Consider the following 19258-nt stretch of genomic DNA (forward strand, 5'->3'; position numbering starts at 1 on the left):
CTTCTTTCACAAAAAAAATAAATAAAAAATAATACAGATAATAAGATCTTACTTAAAGCGAGCTTGCATTTAACGAGATTCCAGATTTAAAGAGTAAAATTGAATGTTTGATACAATGTTACAAATGTTTTAAAATGAACTTGTTTATCGATTTTTTTTTGCTTTTTATTCTATTTAACAAGGGAAATAATTTAAAAAGCGTGGACTAGTATCAGAAAAAAAAATTGCACAGTACAATACCAATTGCTTAAAATCATTAAAGGAATTTTGGAACATAATTATTGTCAAATATGTTTTGGTATGATTTATAAATAGTTAAATCATTTTACAAAGTTATCAACAATAGGTACAAACATTAGAGAAAAGGGAAATATGAGCCAGACTGGAAAGCAGCTGATTGTCGTGTTTCCAGAAGATAAGAATGAAGGGGTTTAAATAATGTCGGGGGTAAATAGTGGAAAAGGCATTTTAGGTTTTAGAGTCATGTGTAAGAAATCTCATTCCTGATCCTTACCATTTCTTGAAAGCATATTTCTTGTTCAGCTCTTTAGAACTTTAAAAAAAAAAGTTTTAGTCATAAAAGAAGAAGTTGAAATTAATTATAAACTTAGATAATGATGAAAAAAAATTGCAACAAGCAATTTCAATTTGTAAAATGAAGTGATTTATGTAAGATGTTTTAATTTTTATTTTCTGAACTAACCTTGAATTTAGATTTAGCGAGCGACCAGATTTAACAAGCATTTTTCTGCTTTGTTAGTTCCTTGTTATGCATTAACTATTACAAACAACCCCTAACATAAATAAATAAATAACAATATTCTCCCTAAACATTTCTAGAAGGGTGGCCTGGCTTTTGATCCCTATAAATGCATCCTCCTAGCCCTTTTTGTAGAAATAAGCTGCCATCTTTTAAGAACACAGCCTTTTCACTTTATTTTTTTGCATGAAAAGGTTGTTTTCTAACCACCTACTTTCACTTTAGATTTAGTAATTGATAATTATTTAATTTTAATTTAAAATTTCATTCCTTCATTTTAGTATGATTATTCTCATGTTGTCTAGTTATATAATTAAAATTCGCATGATATTCGGTCCCAGAGATAAACGCATCTTTTATTTAAATGGCAGGGCCTTATGAATTTTTTAGTAATTTTAAATTTTACCACTATTTTTTTGAAAATAAATACCTTTTATTTAAAAATAAAAACCCTTAAATATTTTTTATAATTTTTAGTTTAAAGTGCAAAAAAAAAAAAAAAAAATGATTATCAATTAATCCTTTTTTTTTGTTGTTTTGTTTAGGGTAATTTAAAAATTGAGGATCAAACTCAGCTATTACATAATATTACACATTTTGATAAATTTTAACGGTGCTAATTGAGTGTCCTTTCAAAACTCAAACTGCACTTTGGTCGAGGAAGCATCCTGCCCTTTTTCATTCTTACGAAGAACTTTGACATAATATACATGATTATAACTTATGATTAGAGAAAAGGGAAAATAATAATGAAATATTACCATTTCTTCAGCATGAGTAATCAAAGATCCTGAATTTTCTACACTTCCACTTTTTAATGCCAAAATTGCTAAGCCTTTGAAAACTTGTTGATAGTGAGTACCAAGATGAAGAAGTAATTCATAGTGCACAGACTGATAATTACATCTTAATAAACTGCCAAGTTCAAGACCAGTTTCCTCCTGTTCAAAATATAAAAGCACCCCAATTTATCAACCCTTGTAAATTTTTAAATAAAATAAATTAAATGCTAAACAACACTATATTTTAGAAAGTTATTAGTAAGAATTATTATTTAGTAAGAGTTATTATTTAGAAAGTAATTTATTTAAGTTGCAGTCAAACTTAACTGATAACTGCAAGAATAATGAATTATTTTAAAATAATTACTTTTGGGATAAAAATGGAAAATATAATTCTTTAGCCATATATGGTGCGACAATAAATGAACATGCACATTTAAATTATCAATGCAGCAAACTATTACAAAGTTTTATTTTTGGATTTGATATTCTGTTAATTTATTCTTTGTTTAATCTAATCTCATTTGTATCTGGTGGTCTTCGTCCTGTTTGTTTCTAAGCGAAAGTAAGATTTTGAAAAAAATCATATGATTTAAATAATGTCAACTCTGATTAGAAATAATAAATTGCCAGAACTATTAATGTGACGGAAAAGGGAAAATAAGACTAAAAGAATTTACTGGACAATATTTAAAAAAATAAATAAATAAATTATTAGTTCGAAGTTGTTGAAAACAAATATATGAATAATCTGTGTATAATTGAATGTAGGAACATTTTTTATAACAAAAACGCAGTAAACAATTAAAACCCAATATATTATCATTGATTTAAAACTAATTATGGGAAAGATAAGCACCAATAAGATTTCAAAACTTAATTATTAGAAAGTGATTACTCAATTGCATGATTCAAACTTGTTGTAATAATACAGGAATTTTAAAAATCAAGAGAAAATCAATTACATTAACAGCAAAAGAAGAAAAGATCAAAACACAAATTTTGATAGTAGCGAGCACATTAAAAGTGACAACTGAAATAAGAGATTGGAAATTTCATACCATAATAACATATTAAAAATGAATAAGATCTAATTGTAGCCAAATAAAAAAAAGGACAAATATATTATTAATTAAATAATTCTGTTACAAATCAGAATTTTCAACAAAATTGCTACTCATTAAACTATAAGTTAAAACAAAAAAAGGAGAACATATTATCTTTTCTAACGAAGAATCTTTTAGATATTTACCATTTTGGAATTACTCTTTAGATTATCAATTTTATACTTGTGTTTGCCTCAATAGTTCATTAATTCTGACCAAAATTATTAGGATTTTTTTTTTCTTTCTTTTTTTTTTTTTTTTTAGTTTTTTTTTTNTTCTTCCTGTTCAAAATATAAAAGCATCCCAATTAATCAACCCTAGTAAACTTTTAAATAAAATGCTATAAAACACTATATTTTAGAAAGGATTAAGTTGCAGTCAAACTTAACCAATAACTGCAAGAATAATGAATTATTTTAAAATAATTAACTTGGGATAAAAATGGAAAACATAATTCTTTAGCCATATATGGTGCGACACTAAATGAACATGCACATTTAAATTATCAATGCAGCAAACTATTACAAAGTCTTATATTTGGATTTAATATTCTGTTAATTTATTCTTTGTTTAATCTAATCTCATTTGCATCTGGTGGTCTTCCTGTTCAAAATATAAAAGCATCCCAATTAATCAACCCTAGTAAACTTTTAAATAAAATGCTATAAAACACTATATTTTAGAAAGGATTAAGTTGCAGTCAAACTTAACCAATAACTGCAAGAATAATGAATTATTTTAAAATAATTAACTTGGGATAAAAATGGAAAACATAATTCTTTAGCCATATATGGTGCGACACTAAATGAACATGCACATTTAAATTATCAATGCAGCAAACTATTACAAAGTCTTATATTTGGATTTAATATTCTGTTAATTTATTCTTTGTTTAATCTAATCTCATTTGCATCTGGTGGTCTTCCTGTTCAAAATATAAAAGCATCCCAATTAATCAACCCTAGTAAACTTTTAAATAAAATGCTATAAAACACTATATTTTAGAAAGGATTAAGTTGCAGTCAAACTTAACCAATAACTGCAAGAATAATGAATTATTTTAAAATAATTAACTTGGGATAAAAATGGAAAACATAATTCTTTAGCCATATATGGTGCGACACTAAATGAACATGCACATTTAAATTATCAATGCAGCAAACTATTACAAAGTCTTATATTTGGATTTAATATTCTGTTAATTTATTCTTTGTTTAATCTAATCTCATTTGCATCTGGTGGTCTTCGTCCTGTTTGTTTCTAAGAGAAAATAAGATTTTAAAAAAATCATATGATTTAAATAATGTCAACTCTGATTAGAAATAATAAGTTGCCAGAACTATTAATGTGACAGAAAAGGGAAAATAAGAATAAAAGAATTTACTGGACAATATTTAAAAAAATAATTGAATAAATTATTAGTTCGAAGTTGTTGAAAACAAATACAGTAGAGAACTGATTATCCGGAACGATCGGGACCATCGCGATTCCGGATAACTGATTTTTCCGATTTTCTGAATCGCTACAAAATGCCGTTTTTTTAATGTCTATAAAACGAAACTAAAAAATAATTTAGTTTTAGAAATAATAAAAAATGATAAATAATAATACACTTAAGTTTAAATATGGAAAGAAATTATGAAATAAAAATTATATACAGGCTTATATATGCTATTAATGTTATTATTAACATTAATAACATATATAAGCTATTTGTGCTTATGTGAGATTCGTCTACAAACGGCTTTTGATCCGTCCTCTAAATCAGTTCTTTCGTCAACTCGATACGCCGTACGCTCTAAATAACAAAATGGGCTCAAAATCTTGCAAGAAAAAAAAATTTTTTTTAATGGAAGAAAATTAATTTCTGGTTCCGAATTTCATTCCGGTTATCTGGTTTTCCGATTTCCAGATAAGAGGTTCTGAACTGTATATGAATAATCTGTGCATAATTGAATGTAGGAACATTTTTTATAACAAAAATGCAGTAAACAATTGAAACCCAATATATTAGCATTGATTAAAAACTAATTATGAGAAAGATACGAACCAATAAGATTTCAAAACTTAATTAAGCAATACTAATTTAAAAAGATAATCATTGGAAAAAAAAAATATTTTTATCTGATTACTCAATTGCGTGGTTCAAACTTGTTGTAATAATACAGGAATTTTAAAAATTATGAGAAAATGAATTACACTAACTGCAAAAGAAAAAACGATCGAAACACGAATTTTGATAGTAGCGAGCACATTGAAAAGTGAATACTGAAATAAGTGATTGGAAATTTCATACCATAATAACACATTAAAAATGAATAAGATTTAATTGCAGCCAAATAAAAAAGAGGGCAAACATATAATCGATTAAATAATTCTGTTACAAATCGGAATTTTCAACATAACTGCTACTCGTTAAACTATAAGTTTAAAAAAAAAAAAAAAGGAAAATATTATCTTTTCTAACGAAAAATCTTTTAAATATTTACCATTTGGAGTTACTTTTTAGATTATCAATTTTATACTTGTGTTTGCTTCAATTGTTCATTAATTCTAACCAAAGTTATTAGGTTTTTTTACAGTTTCGTGTTCTCAAAGTTTACCTAAAATTTAGTTTTTCTCTAACAAATATAGATAGAAAAAAAGCTCGTTATTGCACGTGAATGAGAACTTGGGAAGAAAAATTAGAGTGTTGTTAAGAGCGAAATAAAGGTTTCGTTAACGGGATTTTGCTTAATTAAGGCAATTATTTAAGTTTTAGATTAACAGAACTTAGATAACATTTTGCTGGAATATAAATTATTGGTTCACTGAAGACTGCGAATCAACCGGGTCTTGAGATTCGTGGAATTCCGTGAATTAGCGGAAGAATCATACTAAAAGTATATTGTAATTTCACTAAAATAACTGAACATAAACATAACTTTCTCCCTGCAACTGTTTTATTTCAGAATAAAAAGATTATGCATGAACCTTTAAGATATTATACATATATGTAATTCAGTTCAAAAGCTCCAAGTTTCAGTTAATTTGTTTTAAGACTTTTTGGAGCTCAGGTATTCAGAATTTGCTGATTCCTGCACATTAAAGGTAATAGCCTGAGTAGATTTTTTGCTGAATATGAAATGCATCTAAAGATAAAGCACAGAGAAAAGATTACCTGAATAAATATTAATGCTTTCTCCAAATCAGGATTACTACAATGGCGTACAAAATGAGAGAATATAAATGGAAAACTATTGATGAGGATTTCCCTTTTTTCAACTCTTAAAGTTAGGGAGAGTGTGTCTAACAATACAGAAGCTTGAAGAGTTCCTTTAGCGATAAGATAAGGCAATATGCAGTGTTGAATTTGCTAAAATTAAAAAAAAGAGCATGAAGAATACATAAAAAAAATTATAAAATATACATCTAAAAATATCTTTCCTTACGTTAAAAAACGATTTCAAATCACCAAATCCAAAAATAATACGAATTTCTTCCAAAATAGGCTGCACCTGTGTTGCATTTTCAGGGTTTTTAACAAATAAATACTCTGCCAAAAACTAATTAGAAATAAATAATAATAATAAAGATTAGGCACACATTTTACATAATAAAGAACATCAACAAATAATGTAATTAAGACATAAATTTAGTAAAGATGAACAAAAATTTCGAAATTAATTTTAAGATTATAAAAACATTAAAACAATAATGTTGCAATTTTTAGAAAGAAAAAAAAGAATACATCAAAAAGAAAGAAACACTTACTTTGCAAATTGCATCTTTGAAATCTTTAAGTAAATCATACATTTTCAAAGACTTCGCTTCTGCTATTTCTTTAAGCTGCCAAAAAAAATATAAAATTTAAATAGAATTTTTTAATGAAATTAATTTATAAATTTATATGGAATTTTGGGTAATTTAAATATTAAAAAGTTTAATGTGATGTGATGAGAATTACAACCATGAATAACATTAAAAAAAATATGGCACAAAATATCCAACGTTTAGTACTCACAAAAAATATATATGTCAAATTCTTAAAAACTGTATGATAATTGAATATACATGCAGAAATATATATGCCAAATTCTTAAAAACTGCATTAAAATTGAAGAATTTATAGATCCTGCAATTACCGTTTTGAGAAAATATCATGCAAAAATGACAAATGCTTATTCCATACATATGTGCATCAATGTAATGTAAGTCTTTGCCTTTTATATGAGTTTCAGCTAATATTATCAGGAACAGATAATCCGTTCTGCATACTGTTTAGATGTGTGGAAATAAAAAAATCCATGATTTAAACATTTTTATATCTCTATATTCTGTCATATGCCATTAAAGTACTTTTAAGTAGATTCACTTAGACTAAACCTCATTTATTCAAAATATGAAAACAAAACTATTCTTGACAGTTAATTCGAATTCAGAAGTACGTATTAATGAATATAGAATTAAGTATTACAATTTGACGGAAAGTTATTTTTATTCATAAATCAAATTGCTGTTGTTATTACACAAAAAATTGTCAGATTTCATTGCAACATGCATCAAAAAATACATAAATTTTCTTACATAAACATTTAACAGAAATAAGTCAAGGAGTTAAAAGTAACAAAAAAATACCTTTAATTTTGCAGTAACTTTAACTGAAGGTACTGATGTCATGCAGCTTTCAAGCAAACTTATAATGGTAATAAGAAGTAAACCACTGTCTGAGATTTTACCAATCTCACCTATACTAATGATAACAGTTCTTTGAAACTGTGAATTTCCACTACACTTTGCAGCAAGAAGAGATGCTTGAAGAGATAAAATTAATTTTTCCTCAATTTCTCCTGTTTGGCTAGAGCTAAGTTCTTTAGTAACAAGAGGTTTCAAACCAGCACCAATTATTTCACTGTAAAATAATTTTATAATAATTATTCAATAATTATTTAAAATTTATAAACATTAAATACTTTTAATACAGCACTGCCATATGCAGTTTTACAAAAAATAAGAAACTTTCACAACATATAATAATAAAGAACATAAAATAAAACCACAATTAAAATAATATTTTATACACATTTAACCTAAGTAAAGAAAATTAGTAAGACTTTTTACAATTCTTTTCATAGTAACATATTTATCACTATGACAAAAATTTTATTCTTAATTTATAATCAAATTTAAAAACTTTAATCTTTTAAGTCAAGTCTATCATTGCATTTATATGTTAATATCACTCAGTGGCACTTGAACAGCAATGTGTTAAATAAATTTTTTATGATTACTCTTAAATACTCAAAGTTGAGTCATGGTGGCTCAGTGGTTAAGGCACTGAACTGTCATTTGTGGAGAACTGGGGTTCAATACCCAGAAGCGGGCATTGAAGCCCACCTACCTTCACATCGATGGGTACCAGCTAGTCTGGAAAAGAAAGGTGCCTTCTGCACAATGCTCGCTACATTTCTGCAATCATGCCGTTGATCGTGAAGCCTTAACCTACATGACCCCATGACCATATTGGGTTGTTGTGGGAATACTTTACTTAAATGCTGAAAGCTACTTTATCCTTATCTTAAGAATTTTGTTTCAAAGCTAGCTACAAGGCTACTTAGTTAACCAAAATGTTGCTAAAAAGGTGCACGATGACAGTCAAATTTTAGCAGCAAAAATATTTATAAATATGATATTTTAATGAACAAATAGTTTGTTTTGAAGTAATGCCATTATATTTTTATATTCATATATTCAAATGAAACAATAAATAGAAGTGAAATAATAATGCATCATAAAACCTTTTGACATTTTATTATACAGCTATTTTTTTGAGTACTTGTAGTGAATTTGAAATAATCAGCTACAATTTATTTAAAAACATTATGAAAATTAAATAGTGAAGAAATTTAGATATTAGGACAGCTAACTTAATATCCAATAAATTAAATCTAATTAAATATTCAATTTAATTGATTTAGTATTGCAACCTCTTTTTGAAAAAAAAAAAACTAAAATACTGTTGGTAAAGCTTTTGTCTAGTTTCTGGGTAGCAATTTACTGAACTGAATTTTCTGGTCATGGCACTTGTGCACTAGATTATGTGGCCAAAATTACTAATGCTGTATTGGTAAAATTACTAATAAAATTTAGAACTCTATAAATATGATGATTCTCTCAGGGTGTAATAGGAAAGTAAATAAACTAAAATTATCTTAATTCCTAATGAACAAGATGACCCAATAATATTTTCCACTGTGTAGTTATTTTAACAATTCCTGAAGAAGACACACCTTTAGACAGTTATTTTAGTTTAATTTATAACAAAAAAGAACTTCTTTCATACAATTATATAAAATTCCTATAACAATAATAAAAATCTTTTAATTCATTAAAAAAATTTTTTTTAATTTTCTTTTTAGACGAAAGTACTGGTGAAATTTTAAAAAGCTAGCAAATTTATTATATTTTTTTGCATTCACAAAAAATATTACATTATGATGATTTAAATTTAATTGCTTTTCATAGTACCAAATTTTTTTTTTTTTATCGACTCTAATTTTATAAGACTATGTTTCTAATAGTGAGGTACATAAATAGCGAAGAGCTGTCCATTCAAAAACTTTTTCGCAAAATGGTTCTTTTCCCTTTGAAGAGCAGTCTTTATAAGTTAAGAAAATATTTGTAAGAAACAGTAACTTGTTTACCTAAGACTTGATCTCACAATAGGATCAGAGTCAATCATTCTCTCCATCACAGAAGATAAAACTTTTTCGATTATTTTGAAGTGAGATAAAAATGGAACAATGCTTTTAATGGACTCTGAAATAAAAATTAAAAATAATTATACAATAAAATTTATCAAAGCGTGTATTAATTNCAAATTTTAGCAGCAAAAATATTTATAAATATGATATTTTAATGAACAAATAGTTTGTTTTGAAGTAATGCCATTATATTTTTATATTCATATATTCAAATGAAACAATAAATAGAAGTGAAATAATAATGCATCATAAAACTTTTTACATTTTATTATACAGCTATTTTCTTTGAGTACTTGTAGTGAATTTGAAATAATCAGCTACAATTTATTTAAAAACAAAATGAAAATTAAATAGCGAAGAAATGTATATATTAGGACAGCTAACTTAATATCCAATAAATTAAATCAATTAAATATCCAATTTAATTGATTTAGTATTGCAACCTCTTTTTGAAAACGAACTAAAATACTGTTGGTAAAGTTTTTGTCTAGTTTCTGGGTAGCAATTTACTGAACTGAATTTTCTGGTTATGGCACTTGTGCACTAGAATATGTGACTAAAATTGCTAATGCTGTATTGGTAAAATTACTTATAAAATTTACAACTCTATAAATACGATGATTCTCTTGGGGTGTAATAGGAAAACAAATAAACTAAAATTATCTATATTCCCAATGAACAAGGTGACCCAGTAATATTTTCTACAGTGTAGTTATTTTAACAATTCCTTAAGAAGAAACACCTTTAGCTAATGTTATTTTAGTTTAATTAATAACAAAAAATAACTATCAATAATTTTTCTTCCTAAATACAAATATATAAACTTCCTATAACAAACTTAATAAAAATCTTTTAATTCATTAAAAAAAAAAATTACATTTTCTTTTTAGACGAAAGTACTTGCTAAATTTTAAAAAGCTAGCAAATTCATTACATTTTTCTGCATTCACAAAAAATATTACATTATGATGATTTAAATTTAATTGCTTTTCATAGTACCAAAAAAAATTTTCTTTTATCGACTTAAATTTTAAAAGACTATGTTTCCAACAGTGAGGTACATAAATAGCGAATAGCGATGTGCTGTCCATTCAAAAACTTTTTTCGTAAAATGCTTTTTTCCCTTTGTAGAGCAGTCTTTATAAGTTAAGAAAATATTTGTAAGCAACAGTAACTTGTTTACCTAAGACTTGATCTCACAATAGGATCAGAGTCTATCATTCTCTCCATTACAGAAGATAAAACTTTTTCGATTATTTTGAAGTGAGATAAAAATGGCACAACACTTTTAATGGACTCTGAAATAAAAATTGAAAATAATTATACAATAAAATTTATCAAAGCGTGCATAAATTTACTAGAAGTAAGAAAAAAATATATACCTTTGCGGATAACTTCTGATGGATGATTCAGTAAAAAAACTATTAAGTCAGAGAGGCAGTTTACAGTAGATAGAGGAACAGTATCCTCTGAGGTACAAAATTCTGTGAGACAAAAAGTAATATAAAAATAAATATTAGTTACTGAAATATACATTACAATAGTAACAAATAAAGTTTATTATATTAACAACAATGTATAACGAAACAGAAATGGCAGAGATTGGTTGCGTATTCCGATGTGAAAATTCACCAAAAGTACAGGAGCTGAAATCTTAAACTAGTTAAGAACTGCATTTGCTTAGAAGTAATATAAAAACACTAATAAATTTTAATCAAAAAGAAAATAAACATAGTTTTTTCTTAATTAAATGTTTAACCGTTTTCAAATGTTTATATTTATTAAATGTTTAAACAAAAAAAAAAGCTATTAAAATCATAATTACAAGGTAAGTTTACATTACAAGGTAAGTTACATTGCTCTTGATAAATATTTTAGAATTTTTGGCAAAAATGAAATTTAAAAACAAAAAATCCTTACATCATGGGTTAAAATTTAGTATTTAAGAGAGGAAAAGACAAAAATGCTCTTAACTTCTTACAGAGGAAGTAAGATTAAAAACTTCAAAACCTGTTTAATTGCCAGAGGAATCAAAAAGGTGATTATTAGAAACATCTCCAAATTTCAAGCAATAAAACTGATTTTAATGATTGCCACCATGATTCTTTTGATTTCGTATCTTTCTTTCACTTAATTACTTACTTGTGATCCCTCATGTAAATATTTCTTTTAACAAGGACTCTAAAAATACATGTATTTATCAGGAAACACCTTATTTTAAAATCATTAATTATCATTCAATATTTGGATAGAGGATATGGTTAAAAAAAAAAGATATTTTCTCACTAGTTCACTAGAGCTGTCTTTAAGGATGGGCATAGAGAACTTCGAACCTCAACCATTTAAAGAACTCTCAAAGTTAAGAATATCGTTTTGATTTTTATTCTGTAAATTTATTATCTAACAATACATTAAAAAAGGTGATATAGTGTAGGAAATATAAAATAAAAAATTAATACAGATAAAATATATTTCCTTATTTTGTTACTCCTGACACAAAGATTAACTGTAAGTTAATTGTTTTACTTACCGAGTGTACACTTTTTACATACAATTTTCAAGTCTTTTTCAATGAGACTTCTAAAAAGAATTAAGTAATCATTTAACAAACATACAAGTTACAAGCAAACTTTATAAAAATAAAAAATTTAACAAACAATATGTAACAAATAAAAATATGTTCTTATTTTTTTTACCGTTTTATTTTATTCTATTTTTGCACTATCTATCTATGCAATAAGTAAAATTAACATTATGGAGTTTAACCCACCAAAAGTTCTGCATGTATAAGGTTGTAATTTTCTTTTATCCTTCCATTTTCTACCGACAAAGGGTTACCTACCTTATTCTTTTCAAGTTGATTGAAAGCATTTGTGGGTGTTTTTATTTATTGATCTAAAACATATCTCTTAAGAAAGTTTAGATTTTCTAAACTTCATCTCACCCTACATATTTTTTAAATATTATACTTACTGTTAAAATGAAATATTTTTTATGAAGAAACAATATCTTTGAGGAATAATTAAATGTTATCTTTGATTACTGCAAAATTTAAAATGAATTTTTTTCTACATTGTTTTAAAAAATAAACTTGTGTTTTATGAAGCATTTATGCATACAAATAACATTCTTTCATTGTTTGTTTTTTTTCTTCAAATTTTATTTTTTCTATATTTTTAAAGTATTTGATTTAATGTTATTGTAAAAAAATCATACAATAGGAGAAAAACTGTTTTTGTACTGAATTTTTATTAACTTAATAAATAGTTATTATTACACATGTATTGCACTCTAACTCTGCTCCTTTAACATGCAGATAGAATACATCAAATAAATTCATCATATATTATCCAGAGATTAATTTTTCTTTTTTTTTTATCCATCTGTACAAAAAGAAAAAAAAATTAAACAAGGATCTATTTTTTTTTTAAAAAAAAATACTATATACCTGGATAAAGTAGTTGTATTAGAAAAAATGCAAATCAAAAGTGGAAATGATTTAGCAACTTCAAAAACAGAATCATGTTTATTCATTCTCATGAAACATCTAAAAAAAAATAAAATGTAACATTAGTTTATACAGCGCACACAGATTGTACAGTTCACAAAATAAAAAACAGACCACACGGATGAACTTTTTGATCTAATGATCTTTTGATCAAGGGGGTGACCTCAAATATGCTAATCAATAAGTGCAGACAATATTTTAAGTTACGATATCAGAACACAAAAACGTACTTTCTCTGAATGAACACACCTTTTTTTTCGACGGATTCGGATTTCTGACACCAACAGTATAGGAGGTAGCCGCAATCCGGAAAATATGGACACCTTAATGTTAATTTTACATTTTGCATACTTCGTTATATCTCAAGAACTTTTTAATAGAATTGAAAGATTTTTGTGCACAGTTATAAAATTCATTTATTCAAACATAATTCCCATGCAAAAAATAAACTTTATTACAGATTTATTTTTTTGTTATTTCATTTAATAATGGTAAAAAAAAATTGAATTGCAAAGTATATAACTTTTACATCATTTTAAAGAATTTAATTTTACATGGCAAAATACAAAATTGGAGTAAAATCGGTTGAATAGTTCTGGAGAAATTGAATTTCAAAAAAGTCAGATAATTAAAATTCGATTTCACAGGAACTAATTGATCGATTTTTTTCAAATTTTGTATTTTGCCACGCAAAATTATTTTCTTTAAAATGATGCAAAAAATTTATACCTTACAATTTAAAACTTTTTTGCCAATTAATTAAAATAAATAAAAAATAAAAAATATTTAATAAAGAAATTTTTTTGCAGGGAATTATTATTAGATAAAAGAATTTTATAATTGTGAGCAAATTTTTTTAAATTTGCTTAAAAAGTTCTCAAAATATAACAAAATATGCAAAAAGTAAAATTAACATTAAGGAATCCAAACTTTGGAGTGCTCTCCTCACCAAATTATTGGGATCATATTTTCCAGATTGTGGCTACTTCCGATATTTTGGGGGTCAGAAATCTGAATCCGTCAAAAAAAAGGTATGCTTAGTTAGAGAAAGTACGTTTTTGCGACTGATTTCGTAACTTCAAATATCGTCTACTCTTAATAATTAGCATATTTGAGGTCACCCCCTCCAGCCATTAAGATTGAGTCCTAGAATGTGAAGATCAATCATTAGATCAAAAGTTATTTATGGTGGTTCGTTTTTTTGAGCACAGTACATAGTTGTATTAAAAAAAGAACAAAAGAACAGATGACTTTGTACAATACAATGAAATGCGACGTCAAATTTCAGAGCAACTTAAACTTACTCTTTCAAATCTATTAAGATTTTATGTCGAAAAACTGATGAAAATAAGAAAGATGGAATCATTTTCAGGATCGAAGGTTGTAAATCTTCATTTTGATTCTACAAAGAGAAAGAAAATTATTCAAGTTACAACTTGAAACGTGGATATTTAATCTTACAAATGTTTTAATGCACCTTCTTTCACAAACTTCTAAGAAAGAAAAAAGATAGAACATTCATTACAATTAATAAACTGAAAATACTATTAAAAAAATATTAAAATTTTTTACAAAAAAGAGAAAATTGTGATTACATTATTGTGATCACAGATTACCCATGGTCATATGCTTATTATATATATATATATTTTTACTGCTTTCTATACAGCTGAATGGATTTAAATAATTGTCATGCCATTTCAAGTCATTGGTTGTAAAAACTGCACAATCAGTTCGTTTAATCACAAAATAATGAGACCTACACATGATTCCCCTGATCTACAACTAGCTGTTACTGCTTTTTAATAAAATTATATTGATCAAAATTCAAAGAAAGTTGCAAAAAAAATTATTGTTTCAAATACTCAACCAACTTTTGAACACCATATTTTTCTCTCTCATAATATTCTATTACTTCCAACTTCTCTTTTAATGCCAAAGCTTCTGCAAGTAAAGCAAAGAGATTCTACAAAATAAATCATTCAAATTTAAAGCTTATCAGCTTGACCAAAAAACTTATGGACTGTTTGCTGATAAAAGTTCAGAAATAGCAACAGTAAAATAAAAACACATTTCCCATTCAGACTTTAACGTTAGTGACATGATATCTCAAACTGCATCTTTTCAATCTTCATCTTTCATCATTTCAACTTTAAAACCAGTGATTCCCAAAGTGGTCTACATCGACCCCCAGGGGTCGACGACAACCTACAAGGGGTCCATGTCAAATGAAGAAAAAAAATGGGGGTCAATGATAGTGCATCTCATATAAGCAGGTTGTGACTTTTAATTTTGGCATTTCATGAATGGAACAATCAACATACACTGATAGTACCTATTTACTTACATTATGCTACCTTATATAAAGACATATATCTATCAACATTCTACATAATTTATAAAAGTAGCTATGACGCAAAAATTTTATTAAAATTTAAGTTATAAGAATTATTTTTTGATAGATGAAATTGAATTATTATAAACTAGCAGTTGCCTGCAGCTCTGTCCGTGTACGTTTTTATTTTCTCTGCATGTAAGGTTTTATTTCGTAACAAAAAAGTATTTTTAAGTGGTAAATTGTAGCCTAGCCTGTGTCAACTTTTCAGCTAGCTAGACCTCCAACTTTATCTGCTCACAAGATCACTGAGATTTGTTGCTTAGTTTTTACATGAAAACGTAATAAACAGATCGATAATACACTACTACTGTTTCGTATACAAACTTATTTCCGCAATTATAATATTAGTAGCGGAATACGGGTTTTATAGTGCACTAGTTTATTCCCTTTACATATTAATTAAATTAAATTAGTAATTAAATTAGTTTGAATTCAATTAATAAATGTATAAAATTAACATGTGTCTTTTTCTTAAGTTTTTGACACTAAACTTCTCTACAGTATACCAGCTGTCAAAAATACAATTGAATTTGACGAATTTACAAAAAATCAATATCATATAAGCAGGGGGTCCACCCAAAACCGAAAAACGTGGCAAGGGGTCTACGAGACAAAAAAGTTCGGGAACCACTGTTTTAAACTATTGTTGAAAATTTCAGAAATGAGTAAATAATGAATAAATATTACCCAAGCTTAATTCATAATATGAAATACCTCCAAGAAGCAAATGCATTATAAAGATTGTGGGCATATCTATTGGTAAAGCATCTGGCCCCACAGCAATATTGAAAAAGCAGAGTTGTTACAGTGCATAATACAATTTAACATTGAATTCATTGGTCAAAAGTCATAAAAATTTCGATTTCCCTTTTCCCCCAAGTCTCATATAAAAATAGCCCTCTCTTCTACTCTAATCTTTTTTCCATAAAAAACACAAGTATACAAAATTTGTGTTTGAAAACAAGCAAATAATAAATTATAACACTGTGGAGTGTCGATTGAATGGTTGTAAACCCCTTTAATGGGAATTACGATTTCTGAAATATGAATTCTAATATCTGATTCTTACTATTACTTTATTGTGACTGTCTGTACTTTGTTAGTAATTTCAATGTAAATTTACGGTTCATAATTCTTGAGGAAAAAACGAATTGGAAGAATTGAATTTTACTTACAAACAGTGAAAATTTCATGTGAGAAATTAAACATTAAAATAAAAAATTAATAATCCTTATTAGAATAAGTATCCTTATTAGCAGTTAAGAATAGAGGATAATATAAATAACACACCATAATAATAAGGTAAACACAGCAACAACAAAAAAATACAATTCAGAGAAACATTGCATTGAGAGTACACAAAGCTCATGCAAAAAATCGAAGATCGCTTGCAAGAAATTCTGACGTTATGAGCATCAGAAGACGGCAGGAAAAAAGCAGAAATTAGTAAATAGCCTAAATATAGATTAGGAGAAGAAAAAAATTGCTTCTTTTCCCCATTCACCCTCATACTTCATTTATATATATATATATATATATGTCAAAACTAACAGTAATCTTTAGAAAGTTTTTGCTTAGAATCTACTTCACCAAATTTCGCAATGAAATTAGACAACCAAATATTTTATACTATAAAGAAAATTATGTAAACATTTTATTTTTTCTGTACGGATTACTTTAATAATATGTTATACATAGTAAGTAAAAAATTTTATGCTATTTAAAAATTGTTTATAAAAATGTTTAAAAAAATTTTCTGCAAAGCATACATTTTTACTTTTAAAAGGATTTTGAAATTTTTCGCATTAAATTATTTGTGAATATACATAAAAGGTTTAACGAAACGAAATGCATTTGCTTTTTGATTGCTTTTTCTTAAAAAAAATAATAAAAAAAACGTTTTCATTAAAGTTTTTGTAATTATTTTTTTAAGTTTTAAGTTTTTAAGTTTTTTTTATTATTTTCTTAGAGTTCTATTTATAAATGTTATTATTTCCTACAATATTTCGTAGATAATCGTTACAAAGCTCCTTTAAATTTACAGAAATCTAAATAAATTTTGTATAAATTGTCTTAATAATTATTGAGACATGCTTGATTCCTTTAGTAAATACAAAATAATTATTTTAATAAAATACAATTATTTTCTTAAATTATGATTTTCATTCTTGTTGGGAGGTGGAAATTTCATATATATTTGGCTACACTTCCACCTGCAAACATAATTAAAGCAGAAAAATAGCTTNTTTATGCAATAGTTAATGAAATTATTAATGAAATAAATTTAAGCAACAACTAATGAAAAAATGCAATAATTAATAAATCACAAATCATAAGTAAATATATATATATACTTTTCAGGAGTCTGTTTAGAGGAAATTTGGGTTCGTTATTCACAAAATATCTTTTCATAAAAACGGTCCTTTCACAAAATATTTTAACTTAAAAATGGACCCTTCACAAAATATTTTAACTTAAAATCGGACCTTTCAAAAAAAAAATTTTCTTTTAATCGGACCCTTCACAAATTTGTTTATCTTCATTATTGTTTTGTTAATCGAATAAACCCTTCCCAGGAAGGGGGAACGAAAGACAGATGAAAACAAACTAAATTTTGTCTTCAGCAGATGCTTCTTCCTTTATTCGTCCGAAATGAATATTCTTCGTTCAGCAGTATAGACTAAATACCAAATATTTGTATGTTGCATCGCTAATTTAGTAGCTGTAATTGCTGTTCATCTTTTAAAATTTAATTTTTTTAATTATAATTTTACAGTGTTGAGCATAATCTTGCATAATCTTTAAAATCTCCTTGAAAAAGTTTTCTTGCAATAACGGCACAAATTCACAAAAACGGACCCTGGTTGAAAGTTTGTGACTTAACGTTTATTTCATATTCACAAATTATGAGTAATTTTTTCACAATTTTACAAAAACGGACCTTTCACAAAATGTGTGGACAGACCCCTGCTTTTATATATATTATATAATGATAGTGCAGTTTTCACAGGAAAATATTAAGTCCAACAAATATAAATCAATAAACAAATTTAAAATTTGCTTATGTTACTTTTTGATCATTAACATAATTTTTTTAAACTAAACATTATAAAATAAATCAACAATTTTAAGTTAATTGCTGTATAAAAATAAGGAAGAGATTTGTCAGGCTTCAGCATTTGATATTTGGCTATTTTTTCCCACCAATCACTTCTGCATAAAGTTATGGGCACCTCTTTTGTCACATGCTAAAAACGGAATCAAATATTGCAACTCTCATAAATTTAAAGTCCACTTGTCTTATGGTCATTTTTTAATACAAAGCATGCATTTTGTAAATACTCCAAAACATAAATAGATAAAACTCGTTGCTCAGCTAGAATGTAATCCATGCCTAGGAATCTTTCTAGAGATAAGCCTATAATTATTCATAAGAGCAATCCACAAATATTTAAACTTTCATTTTACGGCCTCATCTTTGATCAAACCAATTCATAAATAGTCATCACCCAAAACACAAAACTTTTCAAAAACTACTAACCATAACAAAACTTAAGTTTTTGAATCAAACTATAAAAAAATTTACTCACCACCCGCTATCTCCACAAAAAGCTTTGCATACATAAAGAAAACCTTATTTATAATTATTTTTAACAGCAGGCACTGAACTTATGGTTCCACAACATGGAAGGTGCAGAAAGTATTAGCTCATTTTGCGATAACTGGTGAGCACCTTGTGACCAAAGTCATGGAGGCAAGCAACATTACTCACACTATAGATAACTGTTCATAAAGTGAGCCAGATTCACACACAACAAAAGACGTACACACAGAGAGAATCAGCCATGCCCTGAGCAGGATTCCAACCTGCAGTCTTCAGCTTTGCAATCAGACACACTAACCACTTGGCCAGCACCTTATTTATAATAAAAATACATTTAAAAGAACCAAACATTCAAAC

The 19258-nt window shown here is 26.5% G+C and overlaps 1 protein-coding gene across 1 annotated transcript in view; it reads right to left on the reverse strand.

Annotated features, from left to right (window-relative positions):
• LOC107456358 (serine/threonine-protein kinase ATR) overlaps positions 1–19258 on the reverse strand; it is a 101573-nt gene that overhangs the window by 61174 nt on the left and 21141 nt on the right. The window contains exons 15-25 of the mRNA XM_043049703.2: positions 14815–14865; positions 14204–14301; positions 12840–12938; positions 11922–11971; positions 10774–10875; positions 10575–10689; positions 7266–7539; positions 6402–6476; positions 6080–6193; positions 5809–6003; positions 1522–1701 (exon numbers count right to left, since the gene is read on the reverse strand). Of these exons, the coding sequence (XP_042905637.2) occupies positions 1522–1701; positions 5809–6003; positions 6080–6193; positions 6402–6476; positions 7266–7539; positions 10575–10689; positions 10774–10875; positions 11922–11971; positions 12840–12938; positions 14204–14301; positions 14815–14865 (1353 nt within the window). The remainder of the gene's footprint in view (positions 1–1521; positions 1702–5808; positions 6004–6079; positions 6194–6401; positions 6477–7265; positions 7540–10574; positions 10690–10773; positions 10876–11921; positions 11972–12839; positions 12939–14203; positions 14302–14814; positions 14866–19258) is intronic.

The sequence above is a fragment of the Parasteatoda tepidariorum genome, chromosome 7, assembly GCF_043381705.1.
Source record: "Parasteatoda tepidariorum isolate YZ-2023 chromosome 7, CAS_Ptep_4.0, whole genome shotgun sequence".
NCBI lineage: Eukaryota > Metazoa > Arthropoda > Arachnida > Araneae > Theridiidae > Parasteatoda > Parasteatoda tepidariorum.